The sequence below is a fragment of the Engystomops pustulosus genome, chromosome 3 (assembly GCF_040894005.1).
Source record: "Engystomops pustulosus chromosome 3, aEngPut4.maternal, whole genome shotgun sequence".
Taxonomy (NCBI): Eukaryota; Metazoa; Chordata; class Amphibia; order Anura; family Leptodactylidae; genus Engystomops; species Engystomops pustulosus.
In genome coordinates, this window is record NC_092413.1 from 116,023,719 (window position 1) to 116,051,564 (window position 27,846).

General features: G+C 39.8%; 1 protein-coding gene across 2 annotated transcripts in view; it reads left to right on the top strand.

Annotated features, from left to right (window-relative positions):
- The window catches only part of ASCC3 (activating signal cointegrator 1 complex subunit 3), a 498,380-nt gene that overhangs the window by 350,041 nt on the left and 120,493 nt on the right, over positions 1 to 27,846 (top strand). For both annotated transcript variants that reach the window (XM_072141894.1, XM_072141895.1), the window contains exons 17-26: positions 1,595 to 1,714; positions 2,101 to 2,265; positions 3,340 to 3,426; positions 6,546 to 6,722; positions 7,090 to 7,315; positions 8,285 to 8,439; positions 17,318 to 17,416; positions 22,092 to 22,260; positions 26,801 to 27,021; positions 27,272 to 27,357. In XM_072141894.1, the coding sequence (XP_071997995.1) occupies positions 1,595 to 1,714; positions 2,101 to 2,265; positions 3,340 to 3,426; positions 6,546 to 6,722; positions 7,090 to 7,315; positions 8,285 to 8,439; positions 17,318 to 17,416; positions 22,092 to 22,260; positions 26,801 to 27,021; positions 27,272 to 27,357 (1,505 nt within the window). The remainder of the gene's footprint in view (positions 1 to 1,594; positions 1,715 to 2,100; positions 2,266 to 3,339; positions 3,427 to 6,545; positions 6,723 to 7,089; positions 7,316 to 8,284; positions 8,440 to 17,317; positions 17,417 to 22,091; positions 22,261 to 26,800; positions 27,022 to 27,271; positions 27,358 to 27,846) is intronic.

Consider the following 27,846-nt stretch of genomic DNA (forward strand, 5'->3'; position numbering starts at 1 on the left):
AACATGTTACCATTTACATCCAATTTCATGGGACAAATAAAGCAATTATTTTCTCGGTCTGAGAATATCCTGGAGATAAATTGTTTCTAAATGCAGCATTGAATATTGGATAGGGTGACAGATTGCATAGTTTGAAACCTGGATTTAAGAAGTAGACCGCAGTGAACTGCATTATACAAGGGTCAAATGTACAGCACACAGGGTTTTCTTTATATCCTTTGTTTTATTCCTTTTTTTGATTTATTTTACATTGGCACACAATACAGCAACATAATGTAGTCTTGATATAGTCTGAATAGAAAGCATTGCATTGATGCCTTTTACTTTTGTATTCTCATGTCCTTTTTTAAAATTGATATTACCTTAAAATGTGAAGGATGTCCCATATATTTCATTGTTTTTGTGGCTGCACAGTTTTAAATATTGTGTGAAAATCCTGCTAAATTTTTGGATAATTATAGAAGTATACAATTATAATCGATACAATAGTTTAAAAGGGAAAACTTTGATTCCTAATTGTTTTCCATTATCTTCAATAGTGTTCTAAAGGCTAATAGATAAAGGAAAGTTTTACACTATATACTCGAGTAAAAGCCAAAACAGGGGAAAGTATAAGCCGAGGGTGCGAAATGCATTGATCACAGCCTCTCAGTATATAGCCAGCAAGCTCCCTGTAGTATGTAGCCAGCAAGCTCCCTGTATTATGTAGGCAGCAAGCCCCCTGTAGTGTATAGCTAGCTAGCCCCATGTAGTGTATAACCAGCCAACCCCCAGTAGTATATAGCCAGCCATCCCCCTGTACTAAATAGCCAGCTAGCCCCCTGTAGTATATAGCCAGCCAGCCCCCAGTAGTATATAGCCATCCCCTGTGGTATATAGCCAGTCATCCTCCAGTAGTATACAGCCAGCCCCCTTTAGTAAATAGCCAGCCCAGTGTAGTATATAGCCAGCCAGCCCCGTTTGCCAAGCACATAAAAAAAATAAACGTACATACTTACCTTCCAGTGTTCCCTGATGCTCCCGTCCCGCACCTCCTCTTCTTTTTTCTCGCTGCTGTATTAGCCGGCAGAGACACGGCCATGCGCTCTGCCAGCTAATTCAGCAGTGAAAAAAAAAGAAGAGGAGCCGCATGGAGAATCAGAGAGCTGCCGGGACTACCGTAAGGGAAGTATGTAAGTTTATTTTTTTATAGACACGCGTAAAAAACAGAGGTGGGTTTTTTCAGCACATTTTCTGTGCTGAAAAACTTGGCTTATACACAAATATATACTACGCCATTGATTATACTAGTTGTTTATAAAATATATAAGAAATAATAATAATAATATAAATAAGTTATATACAATTAATATTTTAAATAATGTGGCCATTATACTGCTATCTGTCCATCTCTTTCTTTCTTTTTTTTTCTTTCTTTCATTGTTTCTTTCTTTCTCCATTACAATCTTTTAATACTTTTTCTATGGTATTTCTCCATTATAGTAATAAAAATGTAATTAGGAAAATAAATGTATTTTTTAAGATGTTGTACTTTCTGTACTCCACCACTAAAGATTTTGCGACCCAGAGCATATATTTGTACCACTTATTGCAGATCGCGCTTGGAACAGTGACCAATGTGGAGGAAGCAGTGAAGTGGCTGAGTTACACATATCTTTTTGTACGGATGAGAGCTAATCCATTAGTATACGGCATTAGTCATAAGGTGTTTCAGGTAGGAAATCCATTTCTTATGAATATCTAACCCCTATTCTCCAGTCAGTAATGCCAGGATAAATATTTGCTTTTGTTTTCTGACATGATAACAGCCCTGCTTTTAGCTCATTTAGTTTAGTTCAATTTGTTTAGGCCTTGGTGATTGAAATGGTTTTAGCCAAAGGCTCCTTGAGGCTTTTAACTCTTTATGTATACTACATGATCCAGCTGGTATCTATCCATGATTGTGTCTGAATCATGCAATTGTCTGTAAAATAATACATTTACAATGTGACAGTGTTTGAAAATACTAAGTGATATTGCAGGCCGTTTCTATTCTAAAATTTTCTTTAAAATCAATAGCATTGACTAAGGTGATGTTGTTCTTTTTGGACTGACAAACAGATGGATCCCTTTTTGGAGAAGCACAGAGAACAGCTAGTAATTGAAGTGGGACGGAAACTTGATAAAACACGAATGATTCGCTTTGAAGAAAGGACTGGATTCTTTTCCTCTACAGACATGGGCAGAACTGCCAGCCACTTTTACATTAGATATAATACGATTGAGGTACTAAGTCTTTTCCACACTAGTGTATAACACAAAGTCAGAGGAAGTGACTACAGAACACAACTATTGTGGGCTTGTTAGTCGCTCCTGATAAGGACCTGTGTGAGAGAGTAGGATACGATCGTGTATGAAGTGCTATGATGTTGTGCTGTGGTGTGATTGTGCTGCCAGAATGACTGGCAGAGGTCCTAATGTATAGTCAGAAGTGGAGCTTTGAGGTAAGCAAATGAATAATACCATTGAAGTACTTTGGCTTATGCTCAGCATTTGTGTGCCAGAGTCAACTGGATTTATTCCAAAGAAATCCAAATGGTTTGTAAAATTTCAATATTGAGTGTCTTCTCGGATTGTGTCTCTAAACAAGATGTTTAGATTTGGTTAAAATTAGAAAAAAAGGCGGTGTCAACAAGGACTCTCAATGAAGTAAGGTGGATAAAAAAAAATCACAAAATAAAAAAAGTACCTTACTAGTCATTTTAGATTTTGGCTGGAAGAGGCACATGAAGATGTATTATTCAGGCACCATGCAAAATAAAGTATGCATTTTAACTCATATCAGCCAAACCAGAGACAATTGCCTGCACACAGCACTTTTTTGAAGTGCTCGCCTCACATCTGTAAGAGCTGGGTTACTATTTAGTAATATTTTGCAGGCAATTCTCTTTTCAAGTCTACTGGAGTTCCAAATAGAGAAAATAATCTGCTCCCATAGACCTCTCTTTAACCTGTGAACGTTCATTGTTGAACATTTGCAGGTTTTTACACAAATCTACACCAGACAGAGCCTGAAATGCATCAGGGAGTCTAAGTTCCCCGAGGGCGGGCTTCCATCATATGTCGGGGTCCAGAGTGTAAGCGTATGATAAAATTCCCCCACAGTGCGGATATGAAGGTTTCTGAGATGCTTGTTTAAATACTTCTCCATGTGTCTCACATAGAAATCTTCCTTTTTATCAACCTTAGTCAATTAACTAATGTTTATGAGTATCTTAACTAATGACCTAAATATCACTTACATTATCACAGATAAATTAAATGGACCTTTGTCTATTCACTTTTTTACTTATTTGACAGACATTCAATGAATTATTTGATGCTCACAAAACTGAAGGGGATATTTTAGCTATAGTGTCTAAAGCTGAAGAATTTGAGCAGATCAAGGTAAGCAGCAGATGCTTAGCAAAGTGTATTTTACAGCTGTCATTTCTTCTCTTCGTATGGCGTGGAACAGTTGTTACAATGACTAGACCTGAATTCCGGCCGTGCTGCAATATGTCCTGTAGTTATAATTTGGTTTTGGTTTTTAATAAACTAATTGGTCCCAGGAGAAACTTGAACTACAAATGTATTCAGGAAACTGACAATATATGGACTTGTTAATTAATGCTAGCCGACTGGTCAGACTTTTTTGTGCTATGATCCCCTACAATGAACACATAGGCTGAATACACTTATTGCACAGATCCACCTAAATATTCAGGAAATGTATAGTTTTTATTATTTGTTACAAAATATAAAAGGCATCTACCACCAGGATGAAAGACTGTAAATGGAGCTCCAGGCTCCATTAACACGTATGGAGCCCCTAAGTCTCATTTGCATACAGTCTTTCATTCTAGTGGTAGATGTTATACAGGTGTTCCCCAATGTAAGAACACCCATTTTACAGACGACCCCTAGTCGTTTTTTGACAATCTTTGGTCCCAGACATCAAACAACTTTGAAATTCCAATGGTGCCAAAAAATTTTTGTCTGGAGTTACAATTATAATATAAACCTGCCACAACCAGGAAGCACATAGAGCAGCCAGCAGCACCACTGTCATGTCATTATACCGCCTGTCAGTCATGTGTATAGGAGTATCTCATACACACACAGGCTGCATGGGGCATGGCCGCCATAACTAGGAAGCACATAGAGGAGCCAGCACCGGGAGTGTCACATCTTTATACAGGCTGTCAGTCATGTGTATAGGAGTATCTCATACACACACAGGCGGCAGGGGGCGGGGCTGCCACACCAGGAAGTACATAGAGGAGCCAGCACCAGGAGTGTCGCATCATTATACAGGCTGTCAGTCAAGCACTGGGGGATGTGGCTGTGTCTTATACTCATGATTTAGCTGGACTACTGAATATAGTAATGACTCATTGGACATCTCTCAGGACATTTGCATACAACTTTAGTACCTGATAGTTTGAGTTTATAGGCATGTAGAGGGACAATGTAGGGATAGGGGCGATGCTTTCTAATGGCAGCTTATGAAAATATATTTAGTATTGGCTGGTTAATTCGTACAAACCTGAAGAACCTATTTTCTACGTAACCCAGGGACTGCCTGTATCTTTTTTTTACTTTAGAAAAACTTTTTTTTCCCAGTGTACACTTGATATTTTTTATGTCACACCTGCAATTTATTGCTTTTTACAGTTGATTGTATTATTCATGTATATATGTGATTTTGGAGAGTGAAGCACTAGATATGCGGTAGGTCTAAGAGTTACGCCCAGATTAATTATATGCCAGGTCCTGCCTGGTGTAAAGTGAAGCGATATAACCTTTGCCATAATTCTGGTGCAGGCTATAGTGAATTTGGTGGACACAGCGTCCCCACCCTGACCTGCCTTGCTTCACAGCCACTTTTCAGAAAAGTGGCTAAGAGAGGTTAAATGGTGAAAAATATTGTTTCAAGTTGGGCTCCTCAGTTTTGCTTGTTAATAATGAAATGCATTTGACAAATAAAGATGTAAACTTGATGTGGCCGGACAACACTTTTTAGTATCTGTACAGATACTAGAAATACTGGAAAATGACCTGCTCAGTTTAATTATTGTAGCAGGATATGCACATCATTTATATTAACTGTGGTATCTCCATTCAACAATAGGAAGATATGGCATCACGCCATTATATGTAATTACTTTTATGTGTAAGACAGTTTACTTCTATGAATCTAAGCACTTGGATTATGAAGATATGCATGCTTTACACTGACTGCATACTAGCGTTACAACTGTAATGAATACATTCTAAGTTAATTCAAGATTGTTCTAATCTGGATGGATAGACATTTTTCTGTGGTCAAATTGAAATGAAATCTCATCATTTGCAGGACGGTGGGGTTAGCAGGCCAATTTGTTTAGCATAGCAATTTTTTCTGTGTCAATGACAGCCTTAATAATAGTGATGAATAATAAAATGTAATTGTGTCATTATTAATATACTTTCAATTAGGTCGCTTTAGCTACAGAAGAACAATTTTCTCTACTTCCTTATGTGAGAAATTGCCTTGACATAGATACTGGGTGGAAGCAAGTAATAATTATATGTATTTTTGTAAAGGTCCAAGTCTATGAAATATATGGCGACAAGTAATTGTCTCAGAGGCTCTCTAATCCTATTTCTTACCTTTGGTGAAGATTATCAGGATTAAAATAATTTTTTTGTAATGATACTTCTCAGTGGCACTCCACACTTGTTGTAATGGGGGAAAGTAAAGTAAGTCTAAAAACTTAGTCTTAGTGTTTTCTAATAATGTATTGTCCAGATGGCATAGTACCTGATCATTTCCGTTCAAGATATCTTTTTTGATATCTCCTTCTAATGTTCCATTTCAGCCATTTAAAGGAGTTTTCCAAGCATAAAAAATAAAATGATATATGGCTGGAGTATGTAAAAATAATAAATCTCTTATAATCACCGCTCTCCATGCTCCCATTCTCCTGTGTGGCCCCCCATCATGGTTTGATTTCTTGTGATCTAATAGATACATGGAGTAGATTTTTTTTAAATATTAGCAGGTAAAAGACCTTAGGTGACATAATTTTGGTCACATGACATGAAGTGCTGAATGGGAAGGAGGCAGCATAGGGAGGAGTAGAAATCAGTGAGGACAGGAGGGGCGTGTGACTATGGCCAAGCAGGACACGTTCCCTCTGACTAGCTGCTGGATTTGGCCATGTGCCAAGCATAAGGACAACAATTTTTATCTACAAATAAAAGGGTGGCATTTAGTTAATAGGGCTCTATGGATGAATGACCAGCAGTTGGCAGACCTGTGCACAGTTCAAGGCAACTGTTGTCTGTACGTACAATTCAAATATAAGACGCACTGGACTATAAGGCGCGCCTTTGATTTCTGAGAAAATCAAAGGATTTTTTGTGCGCCTTATAGTCCGAAAAATACGGTAATTGGTTATTGCACTTTTTGCTACACCTTCTCACTTGTTCAGTCTTCTATAACTTTCTATTTCACATTTAATGTTGCTTTTCTATGTTAGGTTCGTGAGGAAGAGAGTGAAGAATTAGAGCACTTAATTGATAATTATTGTGAACTGCCTGTTGCTGGTGGAGTGGAAAATGGCTATGGAAAAGTAAATATTCTACTTCAGACATACATTGGACGTGGCGAAATTGACAATTTTTCTCTCATCTCTGATTCTGCATATGTTGCACAGGTAATATTAAAAATGCTAGATATTTTACAAGAATATTTTTCAGCAGATTTGCCTTTTTCTTTTATATATATTTATAGTGTTTTTGAATGAAATTTTTTAACAGTATAACAAAGAAGGAATATCCAGCAACATTTGGCCTGTAAAATGTCATACAGAGCTTTGGATGTACAAATTGCTATTAGAAGTAATACCATCACCTTTTCACAATTACTAGTAATTAGATACCAAAATAGTTCAGACACATAAATCTCTGCCAATTTTTGCCTTTTTCTTTTTTAAAGTAGAAATATTTTACATTGATTTTTTTTTTACACCTGACATGTTAGTGGTCCATTTTGATCTCACATTTATGATTTTATTTTCACAGAATGCAGCACGAATTGTAAGGGCTCTTTTTGAGGTGGCCCTCAGGAAAAGATGGCCAGCTATGACTTACAAGCTCCTTAACCTTAGCAAAGTCATTGACAAGCGTCTCTGGGGCTGGGCTAGCCCTCTTAGGCAGTTCTCTATTCTTCAGCCTAATGTCTTAACAAAGTTGGAAGAGAAGAAGCTTACAATTGATAAACTAAAAGATATGAGAAAAGACGAAATTGGTAAAATAAATAATTAACAAGACTGTTTATATTAAAATATCCTAAATTAACACATTTTTGTTCTTTTTAAATAGTTGAATGTAGATTGAATGTAAGAAATTTAACTTATGTTATATTATTATAGGCTTGCTGTCATTCTATATAAAGCTTCCATGTTTACTTCCAGTAGACAGAAATCTGACCATGGTCACACAGGCGCACCACTCATTATATCACACATATCTGAATACCCAATATAATACTAATGAGCTGCACATCTGTGTAACCATGGACAGATTTGTGTCCACTGGAAGTAAACATATAAGCTTTTTTATAACAGGACAGCAAACAGGAAAAACTGTGAGAAATTGAAAGTATACACTATACAAACAATAGCATTCATTTGCTGTAATGGTAGAATCCCTTTAAGCTTTACTTTACGTGCAAGTTTCTTAAGGAGAGTTGAATCATAGTTGTGACTTTAAGGAAATTAAGGAAATTGTAAATGAGGATGTTTTATGTCCTTGTCTACCATCCGACCTTATCCTCCGCTGGTCTGTCGAAGCGCTGGTGGTGCATTTCTATAGAGATAATAACTGATGGTCCTCAGACTTTCCCATCGCCCAGATCCACCTCATTTGTTTTGATAAAAAAAAAAAACCTGAGCAAAATCCTAATCTTTAATGTGCATGAATTTAACAATTGTAAATAAATTCATATTTGGTAGCTATTTTTAACTCTACTGTGGAAATCATTGATAGGGTTAATACTTATTATTCATAGTTGCTAATACTAAAACCACGCTATACTAATTCTAGTTAAGTATTACAAAACATTAGAACATGCCAGGTCAAAAAAGTCACTCATTTTTACACCACAATGCAAAGCTCGCAAGCTGTAATATGCTCATCTAAAAGCTGATTTACAAGTCTGATTGCATTAGTGTTCCTGTATATGCAAACGTTTTTAACCTAATGTACCTTTTTTTAGGTCACATGTTGCATCATGTGAACATTGGGCTAAAGGTGAAACAGTGCGTCCATCAAATCCCATCCATTACAATGGAAGCGACTATCCAACCAATTACGCGCACAGTTCTTAGAGTTCGATTAAGTATCAATCCAGACTTTAAGTGGAATGATCAGGTATGATTCTCACTTGTAAAAGGCTAGCTACCTGTGAAGAAGAAACAATTATTACCTTATTTATTGTAACAATATTACAAGGGAGAAAAGATTCCTGTATGTAACTACATGCACATTTTTCTTATTGTATCATTCATGATGAAAAATTCTTGTTCCTTCTGTGTAATACATGAGAATATTTTCTTGCAGCATGAAATTTTACATGTGGTGCTATTATTATAATTTTTTTAAATTGTTTAAGGTGTTGTCCGGAATACATATATATATATATATATATATATATATATATATATATATATATATATATATATATATAGCTTGGGGGGAGTGTCAAAATAATAAACCTGTTATTCCCGTCGCTCCTGTTCATCCTGCCGTCACTTCCGGTCTTTGTATACAGAGGCTGCAGGTGCTGTGTCGAAATCAGCCATGAATTGGCTACTTCCTAAAACCTCCATCGCCGAGGTCCATCTTATCTGTGTGCCGGTTTGTATACAGGGGCGCACAGGGAGCTTCCGGCCGGCCGGAAGCTCCCATCCAACACCATCTCCCAGTGCTTACAATGCTGAGAGATAGGGAAGGATGGGAGTAGCCGGCCACATCGCCAGCCGGAAGTTCCTTGTGCGCGGCTTCTTTGCCCTGTAAACAAACAGGGGCGTGGATCAAACGGAGCGCGGCGCGGGATATCCGCGGCAACGGAGGAGGTAGGTACAGGTATGTTATTTTTAAATAGCCCTCCCCATCTTGGCCATAAGTAAATTTGTATACCCTGATAACCCCTTTATCCTGATAGGTGCAGCAGAAGTTTTCAGTGCCACAAAATGCCCTGCAGCCAGCCCCCCCCCCACTTTTGAAATGCCCTGCAGTCAGCCCCCCCACCTTTTGAAATGCCCTGCAGTCAGCCCCCCCACCTTTTGAAATGCCCTGCAGTCAGCCCCCCCACCTTTTGAAATGCCCTGCAGTCAGCCCCCCCACCTTTTGAAATGCCCTGCAGTCAGCCCCCCCACCTTTTGAAATGCCCTGCAGTCAGCCCCCCACCTTTTGAAATGCCCTGCAGTCAGCCCCCCCACTTTTGAAATGCCCTACAGTCAGCCCCCCACTCTTAAAATGCCCTGCAGTCAGCCCCCCACTTTTGAAATGCCCTGCAGTCAGCCCCCCCACTTTTGAAATGCCCTGCAGCCAGCCCCACCCCTATTGATGAATGGCCCTGCAGCCACTGAGTGTATAAAACTACTATACTCACCTTCAAAGCTCCCCGCAGCTCCAGGCTCTTCATCTGTAACAAAGCGGGCAGACACTTGTCTATGCTCTCTGTCCACCGGCGCCTACATCATAGTATCTGGCGGCTTTGTTACAGATGAAGAGCTGAATGGAAGAGGAGCCACGGGGAGATCGGCAGCACCTGAAGGATATACATTTTTTGTGCTAAACAGCTTACACACAAGTATATATGGTAGATTAGATCATTTATGACTTTTATTTTTATGATAAAATATCAAAAATATATACTCTATATTTATATTTTTATAGATCTTAAATATTATACATAATGGAATACAGATATTTAAATAATAATCTTAGTTAATACATGCTATGGACTTGAAAAAGTAGGAGATAACCAGTCATGATGGCTATAACAGTTCAAAGGCTTTAAATTCATTATGTAATTCAACTAAACAGATGTTTAATTCATTATTGGAAGACGATAGAAAAATAACAAGGCTGGAAAAGGAAACAAAGGGAAGATAATTCCTGCCCAAGTGATGAGGTGGTTACAGTTTTGTCATGTTCGGGAGTAGTACAAAGCTCATTAATGCCTGCTGTTGGATTTAACCTTTAGGTCAGCTCACTGACTTGCCAATCTTTTGTGAAACATAGACTAAACACGATGAGAGGCACTCGGTCACCCAGTAGGTGGTGACCCAAACAGTTCACAAGGTCAACACCCTGTAGCTCTTTATCTCCACTGCAGCCTTTATGCATTACGTCTTCATTATGCTGTCTGGTTTTTACATCTCTTGTACAATCCGGACAGATTTGCTTTTCTTTGAAAGTTAATTTTAAAAAGTTACTGTAATAAGCTTACGGTTAAGTCCCAAAGCTAGTGCTGCATTTATTTGAATCTATTTTCCATATTACATTTGGAGATTTATGCTTGCATAGTACATTAGTTACCTTGGTGTCACTGTTGAGTGAGAAATACTATAAATGTTGATTTAAGTTTTATGAAGTAATCTTCATTTATCTCATAATACAGCACATCACTTGGGCCACACAATAAATGAGGGAAATGAATTGTTGTTGGATAGCATCTAGCTTGCAATTAATCTAATATTTTTCCTGACTGAACCTGCTTGTACATTTATTTATCCCATCTAGTTTTAAGGAAACAAGATAATCATTAGAGATTTCATTTTATCTCTATGTGGCTTTTCTTTCTCAATCGGAAATGTTGGAAACTATATATATTGTTATTAAATAAAGTAAACCACAGATTCACAAACGTTTAATGCAGCATGTCATGTTGTTGATATCTGCATTTACAGAAACAACAATAGTAAAGTGTGTAGCAAATTCTTGTGAAAGATTGTTTTTGTTTCCTGCCAAATGAGATAAAATAATTCATATAGGTGCGATACAGTATAAAATGTTCTTGACACATTGACAGCATATACCACATAAACTTTGTAGACAAGGGGATTGGAATTATTGCATGGTTATTGCATGGTAACAAATATATACAGACAAAAACACGCATTTTTGGAAATATTTTATTGTATATTTTCATGGGACAACACGGAAGATGTGATATCTTGATACAATGTAAAATACAGCTTGTAGGATAGTGTATAGTGTACAGAGTGCAGCTTTTTAGATAGTGTACAAAGTGCAGCTTGTAAGATAGTGTACAGAGGTTATTATTATTGTTTGAACTGCGACGCTGATGCAGAAACATATCTTGTTTAATCCCTCTGCTCAGTGGTTTGGATGAAAAAACAATTATAACATTCAGGACCTTGGGAAAGCTGGGTACTGCTGGCTGCCATATATAAACACATTACACTGAGCATCCTGAACTTTCCAGCCAGGACTAATCAACCTGAGCTGGCTGACTCATACACAGCAGCTAGGGAATGGTGCAGCAATTGATTACTTCTGCCTGTCAACGACAAAACAATGGGCAGGACAAGGCTGGAGCATTGCATAATTAGGGTAACAGGAGAGAGCCAGGCAGCCACAGGAGCAACAGAGTGTCACCATCATAATTAGTGTAGCTACAGCATCCTACATGCATGTTTGGTTCATAATGTATAAAAACAAATTGTAGATTTCCTTTAAAATGGCTTAATTGTTTCTAAAGTGTCAATATTTTGTGTGCCTACCATTATTTTCCTGCTCTGTCTTAACTCTCTTGGGCATGAGAGATTCACTGGTTGCTACTGGATCCTAACTACTCAAAGAAGATTTCACAGAGCTGGTAGATGTTTGAGACCTTGGGTTCCTCCATCTGCTTTTTGAAGATGACCCATAGATATTCAGTTGGGTTTAGGTCTGGAGCGCAGGGCCGGGACAGTGAACAGTCACTGTCATTAAGAGGCTCCCTTTAGGCCTGCACAATTACACTTTGTGGTTTACAAACAGTAGTATGGTAAGGCAATGTGTAATATGGGAACTGTGGGAGATGATAGATGATAGGTAGATTGATGATAGAAGACAGGTAGATAGATAGAGTAGGAGAGAGGTCAATTGATAGATAGGAGGTAGATAGGGAGAGAGAGTATTTATAGAGAGAGTATTTATAGATATAAAACTAGATAGATGAGCGATTAAATAGATGGATATATCTAAGGTAAATAGACAAATAGACAAATTATAGGAGATTACTAGAAAATAGAGGTTCAACCAATGGGTATTATAAGGACCAATGCTACCTCTGCCCACAACAGTCCACATGCAAGGGGCCCTGGGAAAATGCTCAGTTTCTGCTCCCTAATGCCGGCCCTGTCTGGAGGCTTGCTTGGCAAGTCCAGCACCTTTACTCTGCTACTTTAGCAAGGCATTGTTTTGCTTACATATATCACAGTGGATGTTGGCATTTACAGTTCCCTCAATGAACTGTTTCTCTACACAACTGACAGAATTCATGCCAAGTCATGCCACACCCCTCACCATGACTTTGACTTTAGGCAAGACACATATTATTATGTCAAAGAAAAATAAAAGTATCTATGTTCTAAAGAGTGTATAAATGAGTGAATGTATAACGAGTGAAGTCCAGAATTAGAGCGCTCGCTGGCAGCTGACCAGGATGAAAAACTTGTTGTGGCACCTCAGAAGATAAAATCCAAAGGTTTTTTTAGACTTGCTACTACTTGCCTCACAAGTGCAGGCATTTCCTCCCCATTGGTACAACATGAGGTAATTGACTTTCACTTTATTTCTTATGCAACAACCCTGCCGATTCATAGGGTGGGTAATTGTTGTGAATAGGGCCCTCTCCATGGTAGGAGCTTTTTAGGGCGAATGATCACCTCTCTAAGAGGTTTCCAAAAGTGTAATTGCAGCTGGAACCACTGCCTGGGAGGGCAACAGTTAACCAATGATATGCTGTGTTCTTTACTGTAAAGTAAGCTGGAAGCTGTTTGGAGAGTGCTTCTACCTCACTACGGGAGTATAAAACCACTTGTGGGCAGGAGCACATGGTCTAAGTCAGTATATTTCAGAAGCAGAGTAAGAAGCAAGTCCAGTCTGCAGCTCCTGCAGAGCTGCCACACAGACACACTACCAGGAAGCAGAGATGTCACAAGGCCAGCTGCAGGACACCTTGGAGCAGTCAGGACACTAAGCCCCAAAGCAGAGGTCCACTGTTCAGGCTCGATCTTAACCAGCCCAGCCTGAAACGACTACCAGCCTGTGTTCAACCCTTCCTGCAAACCAACTATCTCCTACCAACTTTCCAGCCTGTTGAACCTGCTGCTGTTGTTAGGCCGTTGCCTGCTGTTGAAGTTCCAATGAAAAGCTGTGAATTGATTTGCACTATGTGATCCTTGGATCAGGCTGTACAACATCACTGGCTCCCCATCCTTCATCACCCAGCGATCCCTATAAACATCTCAGGGGTTGCCCCAGGGAGAAACCTACTCTATCAGCCTCGGCATCCATTTTTCTTGCACACCACCTGCTAGAGACCTGTCAGGCTGTAGGCCCATCCTCCAGTCCCAATACCAAGCATCGTGACGATCGTGTGCACAAGGCCGCATTAGCCAGCCACTTCGGTATTCTGGGTCCCGGCTGCCTACAGCCAACGAAGAAAAGGTCAGGCTCCGGTGTGGGTTGTTACACAAACAGGATTATCTACTTCTGTGCCTTAGGCTGACACTTTGAACTGTTGTTTTATTTAACTGTGTTGCCTAATCCTGCTGCCATACGGGTTAAGGCCCTACTGTGATTGAACTTTGCAAGATAGACTGTGCAATTCTGCTTCCTTGTGCTGTCGAGCACTGCTCCAGCACCAACAGGGTTAATACCTGCAAAGAACTGTCTGCTCTGCTACATCTGCTACTGCAGCACTGAAAGCATTAACTCTTGCAAACTCTGTGCTGAGCAGCAAGAAAATACAGCCCGCAAGAAACTCAGTTTGAACAGACCAAGCTCCGCCAATGCGTGAATGGAACGAATCCTACCTCAGAGCTCTGAGGCATAGGTGAAAATTCAGTCCGCAACAGCTCCTGCTAGGAAGGACTCTAGCCCTGCCCTCTGGTGCGAGGACTTCCTGCTCCACCACAACGCAGGAAGTGAACCCGAGTTTGTCTCATGGAGTGAAGAAGGAGCCCTCACCATGGCGAGACCGCGTCTACTGCCCCATGATGAGGAGCTTGAGTTCTTTGACGCATTTGAGACTCTGATAGTGCTGGCAGCGCATCCAATCCGGAGGCCATCCACTGAATCGTAGGACTGACTCAGACTTTATCCTGAATACCTATCTAAGGTCGGTGATGGAACAGGGTTCCCTACCCGGGAAACTCCTTGTCGGAACCAGCACTTTGTAGCCGGTCGATAAACCAAAGGTGTTTGGTTGCAGCAGGAAGATACCACAGGAGGGGTTCGGTCCTTTGACAAACAGAGAGGTTTCTGGTTCGCTACCAAGGACTATAAGGGACGGAAAGTATTTATTCCCTGTCGCTCTCCCAAATTGATGGCGGTAGAGGAAGCGCTGGCAACCCTAAACAACAGCAAAGCCCCAGGGCTAGACGGCCTTCCCAAGGAATTTTATGATAACTGTAAAGAGCTGCTTCTTCCTAATTTCTTACAGATGTATAATGCAGCCTTCCGAGAGGGATCGCTCCCCGATTCCTTATCAAAGGCCACTGTGGTTTTACTCCTCAAGCCTGATAAATACCCTGTGGTTCCTACAGGCCTATCGCCTTGTTGAACACAGATTAAGATTACAAACTATTGACCCATATACTGGCAACAAGGCTGAACAAAGCTCAATTATCTCTCATACACCTGGACCAATCGGGATTTATGCCTGGCAAATCCACTACAATATCCTTTGGGTCCAGGTGGTAGCACAGAAAAGCCGACACTACAGAGAGGATTGGGCCTTGGTCTCCCTGGACACCTCGAAGGCCTTCGTCGAATGGCCTTTTCTTAGACAATGCTTACAGAAATTAAAATTTGGCCCACGCTTTTGCTGCTGGATTTCTATTTTATATAAAGCCTCTAAGAGCAAGCTGATGATCTATGAAGAACTATCTCCAGAAATCCCCCTACATGGAAGTCCTTTATCGCCTCTGCTTTTCGCATTGGTGATTGGGATCCTTGCAATAAAGCTCCGCAGGGACACCACATACACTAGTGTATTCATTGGCCCCAGAGAAGACAGAGTGGGACTGCAAGCAGATGACATGATTCTGTTCCTATCCCACCCTTCCTCCTCCCTACCTAGAGCCATTATCAGGGCTGAACGTGGTCACCTCCTTTAAGTATCTAGGTATACATATACATAAACATCACTAACGTTCACTGACACAGAAGAATAAACCTAGTTAAAATGATAATATTGTTTATAGTGTTTATATCTTCTCCAACACTCTGCGGTCCCCTATTCCTAAAAATTTTTTTTAAAGAACTGCACTCCAGTACAGGCAGATTTGTGCGGTGAAACTCCAGGTGCAAACTCAGCCTAACATCCCTGCAATGCCCCAAAACGCAAGCGGTATGGCCCTCCCAGACTTTAACTTATATTGACTAGCAGGGCAACTACAATACATGTTTTACTGTGTCATGGGTGATCGACTCACTTATCCAGAGCGCCATTTATGTCACTACTTACGACTACAGTCCTTATGGTCCATACTAGAGGGTTCCCCTCACCTCCCATGCCCCATGCTGCCTCTAAATAGAATGGCGCTGCAGGTATGGAAAGCAGCTAAAGCCATCACACTCTTTAATTATATAATACCTAATATGCCCATTTGGCAAAATGCAGCACTACCCCAACTGGAGGGGGCGGAGGGATTGCAAGGTACTTTTGTTATCAGATATATACACAAATGGGATACTAGCTTCCTTCAGTGACCTACAGGAAAGGTGCAATCTAGACAGACTGCTGGTTTTACCGATACCTTCAACTACGGCATGCGCTGTCAGCACAATTCTCCAAAGGAAACCTCCCCTATATCTAAGTACCCACTTATAAGTATAAATAAAATGCAAAGGTATCTGATATCAAAGAGTTGAGCACACTCCACTACGGGCACTGTTAATTGAAAGAACTCATCCCTATTTTTCAGGATGAGACGCATAAAGATATCCTTTCCTCCCATTTTAAAGTATCCCCAGCAGTAAACAACATGATGACACAACTCAACATAATGCATCAGGCTTACCTAACCCAAGTACGTTTACACAGAATGGGACACGCACCCAAAACAACCTGTCCGCGATGCAGCTCCCTTTGCAGCCAACTTCTGGCACATGCCGACTTCTGGTTGGGGCCCCCTATTGCCCGCTTTTTTGGGAAAGGGTAACAGCCTTTCTATCAGACTTGCTCTCAATGCAAGTGCCTTGCACACCTAAGATATGTTTACTAGGGCTACTGTCTGAAGAAACCTGGTCTCACTACCACAGAATATTCCTACAAGAATCAATATTTATGGCCAGAAAATGTATCACTCTTAAGTGGTATGACCCTAATACGCCCAAACTGAGGCTAATATCAGTCAGATGTTACCTTACGAAACCTTGATCTTTAAAAACAGAAACTGCCCGGACAAATTTAATCGTATTTGGGGAGTCTGGTGCAACACTACCCGCACCAACTCACTCTCCAACTTCTTGCCTCAGATACCACCGAGACTAAATGTACACTAAAATTCCCCATTTACTGGATGGAAATACCGGATGTGGGGAGGCGACACCACTTAGTATCCTGGGTAGTTCTCTGGAACAGTTTCCATGCAAATAATTACAGTCTGGAAATGTTTGTTAATCACGTTTATTTTAGTTGTTAATTGATCATTTGAATTGATATCTGTTTCACAATGCACAGGCCTTCTAGCAGATAATATGTGTATGAGGCAAATATGAGAATATGCTTTGTAAAACGGAACAAAAGTTGTTTGTATACATGTGATTCTTTAATGTTCAATTTGACTTGACTACCTTCTCTGTGTAATGATTGTACTGTAAAACAGTTTAAAAAGTCAACGTATCATCTTCCACTTTTAATGGTCGTACCTTCTTAATTATTGCCATTATCTTTTACCACCCCAAAGGCATTAATGTAATAACAAAAAAAAAAAAACAGGAAATCAGATTATTTGAGCAACATTTTCTCCATTACCGTTAAACTGCCTTATTTCTCTTGTAGGCACATGGAACTGTTGGAGAGCCCTGGTGGATTTGGGTTGAAGATCCCACTAATGACCATATTTATCATTCAGAATACTTTCTTCTCCAAAAGAAACAGGTATTTACTATTAGACACTATTAACATTTATACTTTTTAACCATAATTTATGAATAATGTTCAATATTGCTATATTGGGATTATTGTCTTCCATGTCTTGTAGAAATAGCACCTTACATATTTATACTGTACTGGGGTCCTGACATCCTGACATCTCCTTGCTTTACTAATGTCCCATCGGAAAAATAAATTGTCACAGGCTATCTTCTGCATGTGCTACTCAGAATTCTGATAATGTACTTTAAAGGAAATCTACTTCATGGGTGCAGTGCTTCTTATCCAAGCACACTTACATGCTGGCATGTGCCTCCTAAAACAGGATCCATGCTTCTTTTTTGCTTGTAATAGCTTACCGCGTGCCGGGTCCGGATGCATGGAGAGGGCTCGTGGGCCGAGCCCTCTCCATAGCCGGTAAGTCTTTGCTGCATATTGGGTGTTTTCACTACGATCGCCGCCGGAATGACGTCACGGGAGCGGCTATCAGCACATTGTAATGAATGAGGAGTAAAATCCCCATATACTGCCATATTGCAGTATGGCAGTATATGGTAGGATCGATCAGACAACCTAGGGCTAAAGTACCCTAGGGAGTCTGAAAAATAGTAAAAGTAAAAAAAAGTTAAAAAAAAAAAATCATAATAAAAAAACCTAAAAATTCAAATCACCCCCCTTTCCCTAGAACTGATATTAATATTAATAAACAGTAAAAATCATAAACACATTAGGTATCGCCGCGTCCAAAAATGTCCGATCTATCAAAATATAATAACGTTTTTTCGCTGCGTTTAACCCCGTAACGGAAAATAGCGTCCAAAGTCAAAAATGAAATTTTTTTGCCATTTTGGAAAATATAAAAAAAATAATAAAAAGTGATCAAAAGGTCGCACAGTCCTAAAAATGATAGCAATGAAAATGCCATCAAAAGTCGGAAAAAATGACACCACCCACAGCTCCGTACACCAAAGTATGAAAAAGTTATTGCCGCCAGAAGACGGCAAAATAAAAAAAAAAAAATTTTGTACAGGAGGTTTTAATTTTTTTAAATGTATGAAAACATTATAAAACCTATACAAATTTGGTATCCACATAATCGTAGGAACCCAAAGAATAAAGTAGACATGTCATTTGGGGCACACAGTGAAAGTTGTAAAATCCAAGCCCACAAGAAAACGTTGCAAATGTGTTTTTTCACCATTTTCACTGCATTTGGAATTTTTTTCCTGCTTCCCAGTACGCACCATGGAATATTAAATACCGTCACTACGAAGTGCAATTTGTTACACAGAAAATAAGCCATAACACAGCTCTTTATGTGGAAAAATAAAAAAGTTATAGATTTTTGAAGGTGGGGGTGAAAAATGGAAGTGAAAAAACTAAAAAAGGCCAAGTCGTTAAGGGGTTAAAATTATGCAAATGAGCCTCAGGGCTCCTGGCTCCGTTGTCTGCAATTATTCACACCTTCATTCGGGGAAGTATGAGGCGGGCAGAAACACTGAATGGTGGCGTGAATAACTAGCAGACAATGGAGGCAGAAGGAACTTAAGTAATATTGCCACTTTCTTCTCAAAAACTAAGCTGTTAAAAGCTGAAAGTAAAACAGATCCTGATCAGAGGCATATTCCAGAATATAGGTGTGCTTGGTATAGAATCACTGCACCTATTTGGTACATTTTCTTGTAAGTAGTCATGAAATGCAGTAGTGGATTATAATGTAGACAGTTTAGGCGGTAGCCCAGGGCCCAAGTCTTCTAGGGGGCCCATGGCCACCCAAACCACCCACCAAATTATATACTTAGAAGAACGCTCACAAAGGGTCCTAAAACTGCAGATTATTAGCGGGTGAAATCAGTGGTAGAAGCTGGAAGCATATTGCCCTGTCCACTGTGTAGTGGCAAAGTGGGGTCATTGCAGCTCAGATCGCTATCAAATCAGTAAATTGCCACCCACATTGGTTACTGCAGAACAAATTCTAATTGAATGGGATCTTAGCTGTAGTTTCTGGACCTAGCCACTATACAATTAACAGATCCATTTGCTGCTTCCATCTACTGGCTGGTTTCTGCACCAACCAGAAATTACTAAGGGCTGTTTCACATTACTCAGTGATCAGTCAGTGTTCACGACCATGAAGAGTGTGGTGCCATGGACTGATCATTATTCTGGGGATTGAACTTCGTGCATAATAATGATATATGATGCACAGATTTCTTATTTCCCCCATATGCGGCAGAGATGACTGGACTGATCAGAGTAATGTGAAACAGCCCTAAGTGTGGAGGCTGCTAGGTGTTTAACTGTCACTGATCTGATATTGATCTGCTTGACATTTCGAAGGATGGCTAAAACAAACACTATCACCAGAAATGTCCTTTCAAGTAATCCCTCTTTTGTGTGAAATCTAACCCATTTAACCATCAAAACTAACCCCAAATTCATGGAAATTAGCTGAAAAGAGTCGCATTTGCCTCAGGTGAGGCACTTTTACGTGGGTTGATGGGGGGTTTCACTCCAGGTGCCCAAATTTTGAGCTCCGATGTATCCAGAACATGCTCTTAGTGTCATATTAAAGAATCTCAAAAGATATTTTTCTTGTATTGATACAGTTTTCAATAAAACTTTGAATGATAACCTCCCCCCCCCCCCCATCTTTCAGATTAGAACTAGCCCTCTCCATAGCTGGTAAGTCTTTGCTGCATATTGCAGCAAAGGCTTACCGGAAACACCTGCGATCGGTGCTAGCACCGATCGCGGGTGTTTTCACAGCGATGGCTGCCGGCAAAGCTGCCGGCAACCTCAAAAAGATAGCGGTGCATGGGCGCCGCCATCTTACCTGGGATAGCCGCTCCCCATGACGTCATCGTGGGGCGGCGATCCGTCTCCATGGTAACCTCGGGTCTCCATATAGCAGCAAAGGCTTACCGGTAACACCCGCGATCGGTGCTAGCACCGATCGCGGGTGTTTTCACAGCGATGGCTGCCGGCAAAACTGCCGGCAGCCTCAAAAAGATAGCGGTGCATGGGCGCCGCCATCTTACCTGGGATAGCCGCTCCCCATGATGTCATCGTGGGGCGGCGATCCGTCTCCATGGTAGCCTCGGGTCTTCCGAAGATCCGAGGCTATTTCGTTTTAACCCCTTCATTACAATGTGCTGATAGCACATTGTAATGAATGAGGAAGAAAATCCCCATATACTGCCATACTGTAGTATGGCAGTATATGATAGGATCGATCAGACAACCTAGGGTTAAAGTACCCTAGGGAGTCTGAAAAATAGTAAAAATAAAAAAGTTTGAAAAGTAGTAAATACAAAAGTAGTAAAAATAGTAAATATAAAAAAGTTAAAAAAAAAAAAATTATAATAAAAAACCCCTAAAATTTCAAATCGCCCCCCTTTCCCTAGAACTTACAAAAATATAAATAAACAGTAAATATCATAAACACATTAGGTATTGACGCGTCCGAAAATGCCCGATCTATCAAAATATGATAACAATTTTTCAATGCGTTTAACCCCGTAACGGAAAATAGCGCCCAAAGTCGAAAATGGCACTTTTTTGCCATTTTGAAAAATATGAAAAAAATCTATAAAAAGTTATCAAAAGGTCGTACAGTCCTAAAAATGATATCATTGAAAATATTATCAAATTTCGCAAAAAATGACACCACCCACAGCTCCGTACACCAAAGTATAACAAAGTTATTAGCGCCAGAAGTTGGCAAAATCAAAAAAATAATTTTTGTATAGGAGGGAATTGTACCGACCCAAAGAATAAAGTAGACATGTCATTTGGGGCGCTCAGTGAAAGACGTAATATCCCAGCCCACAAGAAAATGGCGCAAATTCGTTTTTTCACCATTTTCACTGCATTTGGAATTTTTTTCCCACTTCCGAGTACATAGCATGGAATATTTAATACCATCACTATGAAGTGCAATTTGTTACGCAGAAAACAAGCCATCACACAGCTCTTTACGTGTAAAAATAAAAAAGTTATAGATTTTTGAAGGTGGGGAGTAAAAAATGGACATGAAAAAACAGGAAAGGGCCCGGTCCTTAACCGGTTAAATGTCGTGTCCTCTCTTCACAGGTTTTTACAGGCTAGTAAAAAGATACATTCTGTGGTGTTTTATCAGAGGTAGATTCTGTTACAGTTTAACTTGATCCCGACCGTCCCACTGAAAAAAGACCTCAGAAGGCGCCTATCGACGGAACAGGACTGGGTCTCCAGTTGTCATACATAGCTAGAGACCCTAGGGAGAAGGCAGAAGCAGTTGATTACTGCTTCTGCCTTCTCCTTTCTGCACTGCATTTTTTATATTTAACTATCCCTATTTGTCCCCATTTTACCGGACCAAACCTAGAATAACTGAACTGACGTGGTGATTTCACTTTAGTCGGGGCAATGTTACCTGATTTATACAGAACAGATAGGATTATAGAAGATAACACCTGTATAGAAAACATTATTTCATATACTGCTGATAATAGATGATTTAAAGGCTTATTTACACCTCCTATTTATTCAGGTAATGCCATAGACCTCAGTGAGGTAGCTCCAAGCTATTAATGTCTATGGCTAAGAGGCAGCTGTAAAGGAAAACTTACAGGTGACTACAACTTAAATTGTTTTAGCAGTTCATGTTCTTTCTAAAAATGAGTTTTTTTTCCAACAGGTTGTCACAAAAGAACAACAATTTCTAGTATTTACAATCCCCATCTTTGAACCATTGCCCTCTCAGTACTATATCAGAGCTGTTTCTGATCGATGGCTAGGAGCTGAAGCTGTGTGCATTATAAATTTCCAACATCTCATTTTGCCAGAGAGGCATCCTCCACACACAGGTAGGACTTTATTACAGGAGTTGGTTTATTACTATATCCATGCTTTGGATATTCTGATTCTTAACAGTAGTTTCATTGTGGACTACACATGCTTTCCTGAGACTTGCTCTACACTGTGGATACTATTTGGTTCACAAATCGTGCACACATGGACAAAATTGTTGCTACCCTTTATTTATTTTTTAATACAAGTCTCTTTATTGTAATATAAAAATACCATCCTAGCATATAGAAAATATATAACATATAATATAAATAATAAGAGAAAATACAAATTACCATAGTGTAAGACAGAGACTTCTCATACCATTTTTTACAACACACAATATTTTAAAAAGAAAAACACCACTATTCCCAAGGCCCCCTTACCAATCCTAATCTGCTTGTTGCCATAGATTCCATGGGGGAGATTTATCATTACTAGCTTCTTGGCGTATAATTGTTGCAATCTTTTGCGCAAACATAGTGTTTGCAGGGTTTTTTTTGCGAGAAAAAAAAGTGACTCTAAAGTCACGCAATGCCAGAAAAAATACACCACAGAATGGGCAACGCCACATTTATCAACTGAGAATTTTCAAAAGAATGCAAATTTAATCGCAAAACACCACCACATAGGAGGTGGTGTAAGTGGGTCCATTGCTACTACAGGGGGAAGTTTTGCTCAATTTTAAAGTTTTTACTCAATTTTATGTTTGAGGTATCTGAGAATTTCCTGTGCAAAAACATTGCAAAAAAGCAGAAATTGATTACATGTTACACATGTGTGTGGCTGGTGCAGTCTATTCGTATAGAGCACACACAACTGATCACTTCAGAAGGCATTTAACACTGCACATACATCGGACTATAAATCTGACTGTTGGAAACCTGCCAGTCTAACACATAGACAACTGTGCAAAATCCTGCCTAATGATAAATCTCCCCCCATGTCTTAATCCACTTTGAAAACTACCACTACCTAGTGCTATAAAACTGTCTCTCTTAGGCTACTTTCACACTGCCGTATGGGGGGGCGTATATACGGCCAACGTATATACGCCCGATATACGTCCCCCATAGACAGCAATGGGTGCACGGCGCCCAACGGGAGTGGTCCGGTGCAGTACACGTGCGGCACCCTACCGCTCCGTACCCCGGAAAAAGATAGGACATGTCCTATCTTTCTCCGTAGTACGGCGCCGTGCGCCATATCTTCCTATGGAGAGGGGCGGGGGTGAGCTGCGCTCACCTCCTCCTCCTCTCCCCGTGCGCTGCCGTTGCCCACTACGGTACGGCGGGCAACGGCAGTGTTAATGCAGCCTTACAGTTAGATATTGCCATTCATTTTTTGAAGGCAGATCTTTGCTACTATTTATTTAATGAAAGAAAACCCACAATGGTCACAGAAGTACAGGCGGTCCCCTACTTAAGAACACTCGACTTACATACGACCCATAGTTACAAACGGACCACTGGATATTGGTAATTTAGTGTACTTTAGTCCTAGGCTACAATGATCAGCTGTAACAGTTATCACAGGTGTCTGTAATGAAGCTTTATTGTTAATCCTGATTCTTATGACAACCCAACATTTTTAAAATCCAATTGTCACAGAGACCAAAAAAGTTCTGGCTGGGATTACAATGATAAAATATACAGTTCCGACTTACATACAAATTCAACTTAAGAACAAACCTACAGACCCTATCTTGTATGTAACCTGGGGACTGCCTTTAACTTGAATCTGACAAAAGTTAAAATAAATAAAATGTCCATGAAAATGAACAGATGAAAGTCAGACATTGCTTTTCCACCAAGCTTTATCAGAATGTTTGAAAAATAAAACTCTTGAATCAGGCCTGGACAGAAATTACAGTACCCCTGACAAAACGTGAGCAAATGGACATGTTAAATTGCGGCGTGTCCAGTAATTAGCATCACAGGAGTCTACAATCTTGTAATCAGTCAGTGGTCTTTATATAGGGCTACAGCTACTCACTGTGCTGGTGACATGGTGTGTACTACACTCAACATGGGCCAGAGAAAGCAAAAGAAAGAGTTGTCTCAGGAGCCCAGAAAAACATATAGACAAGCATTCTAAAGGTAAAGATTATAAGATCATTTCCAAGCAGCTTCATGTTCCTGTGACTACAGTTGCACAAGATCTATGGGAGTATGGCCAACCTCCCTGGACGTGGCCACAGGAGGAAAATTGATGACAAATAAAAGAGATGATCCCTACTGTGATATATGGAGGAGGCTCTGTTGTTTCCTGGGGTTGCTTTGTTCTTTTCTGCATCTGGCACAGGGTGTCTTGAATCTGTGCAGGGTACAATGAAATCTCAAGACGTTCATGAGATTCTAGAGAGCTTGGTCACAGGCGCTGGCCAGTGTCTGAAAGCTTGGTCACAGGCCAAAATGTCTAAGAAGAAAACATTGGACTATTGTGAAGTGGCATTTTACGAGACATGACCTCAATCCTATTGAGCATCTTTGGAAGGAGCTGAAACATGGCGTCTGGAAAAGGTCCCCTTCAAACCCCAGACAATAGGCTAAAATACCTGCTGAGAGGTGCAGAAGTCTGTTTGCAAGTTATAGAAATGTTTGATTGTAATGATTGTCTCAAAAGTTTGTAAGATTTAAATTGTGTTTGTTTTTGCTCATAAATGTCCACCCAAAATTTACAGAAAAAAAACAGAAATATGGATTCGAGCTAGTTCAGCCATGAGTCTTCTTGCAAATGATGCAACAGGCTTTTCACACATGGATTTGGGGATCATCTGCCAATCTTCCTTGCAGATCCTCTCCAGTTGCCTCATGTTGGATGGTGAAGGTTGACACACAGCCACGTTCAAGTCTCTCCACAGATGCTCAATTGGGTTTAGGGGTTGGGTTTAGGCTTTGGGTCTAGGTCAGGGGTCTGGCTGGGCCAGTCACAGAGTTGTTCTGAAGCCGCTGCTTTTTATTTTAGCTGTGTGCTTAGGATCATTGTCTTGTTGGAAGGTGAACCTTCAGCCTAGTCTGCAGTCAATAGCACTCTGTAAGAGGTTTTCATCCAGGATATCTCTGTACTTGGCTGCATTCATGTCCATCTTTAATTGCAACCAGTTGTTTTGTCCATGCAGCTGAAAAACACCCCCACAGCAATGTTTCCACCACCATGTTTCACTGTTGGGATTGTATTTGGCAGGTAATGTTCAGCACCTGGTTTTCTTCACACATAGCTGTGAGAATTAACACCAAAAAGTTCATTCTTCATCTCATCATACCAGCGATTCTACTTTCTCATAGTCTGGAAGTCCTTCATGGGTTTTTTTTGCAAACTTTATGTGGGCCTCCATAGGCAGACTCTTCCATAAAGCCCAAACTCGCCATATACTGCCATACTGTAAATGAGAAATTTAGCAAAATGTGATCAAAAGGGTTGTACAGTCATCAAAATGGAAGCAATGAAAACCTCAGCTCATCTCACAAAAAATAACACCTTACACAACCCCCTACACAGATGACTGAAAAAGTTTTTAGCATTTTAGGGTTTAATTTATTAAACTGTATTAAAACATAGTAAAACCTGTATGAATAAATCATCCCTGTTATTGTACTGAACCAAAGAATAAAGTAGAGTTGTTATTTGGAGCGCACTGTGAAAGTTGTAAAAACCGAGGCCACAAGAAAATGGTGCAAATGCGTTTTTTCACCCATTTCACTGTAATTTTTTTCCAGCTTCCATGTACAAGGCATGGAGTAATAAATGCCATCACTGCGAAGTGTAATTTGTTACGCAGAAATAAGTTCTTATATAGCTCTGTAAACGGAAAAATAAAGAAGGCTGCGTCCTTAAGGGATTAAAAAAGTATTTATTTCGGGAGGGTTTATTTGAATAGAAAGTTTCTTTTAGAAGAAAAAGAAAAAAAGTGAGGTGCACTCACGTTCCCTAGGCTGGTCTGTATATCAGGGTTTTTCAATCCTGTGCTGCAACGGCGTCTGGCATGCAGGACAGATCCAAGGAGAAAATGAAGAAAGCCAGAACTCTTTCTTTTAGAAGGGTTGGCCACAACTTTTCTCTCTCTAACTGCTCTGTGCCATCCTCATCATGTCATCCACTGTGTCTCTCTCACTGTCCATCCTCACTAACAGTTACAGGAAGAGGGGAGGGAGTCATGCTGCTGCTAAAGCTCCTCGTATCATCAGTGCTCACACATATAAACAAAGAATCACATAGAGTCTGCACACAGCACAACATTAAGTAGCAGGACTGCTGAATCACTTGATGAACATTCAGGGATTATTATTATTATTATTAAGGCAGTATTAAGGAGATTCTAATTACCGTACTATATGTGTAAATTAAAACACATTTCTTAAAAAAATGCTGTAAAGGATTAAAGAACAGTTTTTCAACTAAACAACTGGTTTCCGTGGGTGTTAACAGTTTAGGTTGTGAAGTTTTATCTATACATAAATATTTGAACTGAAAATTAGCTACCGGCAGTTTATACGCCTTTTACTATTTTTTATAATAAGGAAATTGAGTAACTCATTATTGATTATTCTGTTTCAGAATTGCTGGATTTGCAGCCTTTGCCAATCACTGCCTTGGGGCATAGAGAATATGAAGCACTTTACAAGTTTACCCATTTCAACCCAGTTCAGACTCAGATTTTTCATACTCTTTACCATACTGACACAAACGTTCTCCTTGGGGCTCCAACAGGCTCTGGAAAAACAGTAGCTGCAGAGTTGGCCATCTTCCGAGTCTTCAACGAGTATCCAACATCTAAGGTGAGTAATATGCTTGAATGTGTTCATATATAGATGTTTTTTTTTTGTATTTGTGAATTGAGCAAGCGTCAAGGTTATATCCTGGTGTTAAGTATAAATATCATAGTAGTTTGGTATATAACAATGTATATGTTTATTTACAGGTCATGCAAACCATTCAAAATATAAAGCAGCTTACATAGTAAACATAATATTTATGTGTACAAATATAGAAAGCAGACTAAGCTCTTCAAATATGTTGCATTTCTAGGCAGTGTATATTGCTCCGTTAAAGGCATTAGTCCGAGAAAGAATGGAGGATTGGAAACTAAGAATTGAAGAAAAACTGGGCAAAAAGTAAGCATCCGGTTATTCAGTTTACATTTACCAAAAGTAAATAAAGAGTGTGCTTTAATTTGTTTAAAATTTCTAACAATATATCTAATAGGCAGCTGGTTTTGTCATCATGTGCAACCCAAGATTTCTGACAGATTCTGCACTGTAAAACACAAACCTCTTCTTACTGCAGCTACAAGGATTGGAGAAATAGGATATTTTGTCAACTGACCCCTTACAGTACTGTGATCAATAATGATCTCAGCTCTGTGCAGGGGGTGTGACTACAGGCACAAGACTCAGAAATCTAATCTAGACGATCTCACACAAAAATCCAAAATGGTGTCGACCCGAAGTCTGAAGTTACAGGGTCCGATCTAGGGGCAACTGAAATTGTGTATAGCAGGACTGATAGACAGGTTGAACTTATATCTGTGAAATTTTTGTTAATAAAAATTTTTGTTTATAACAGTGATTTAGAGAATGTGTTATTTTGGTGTGCTGAGTACA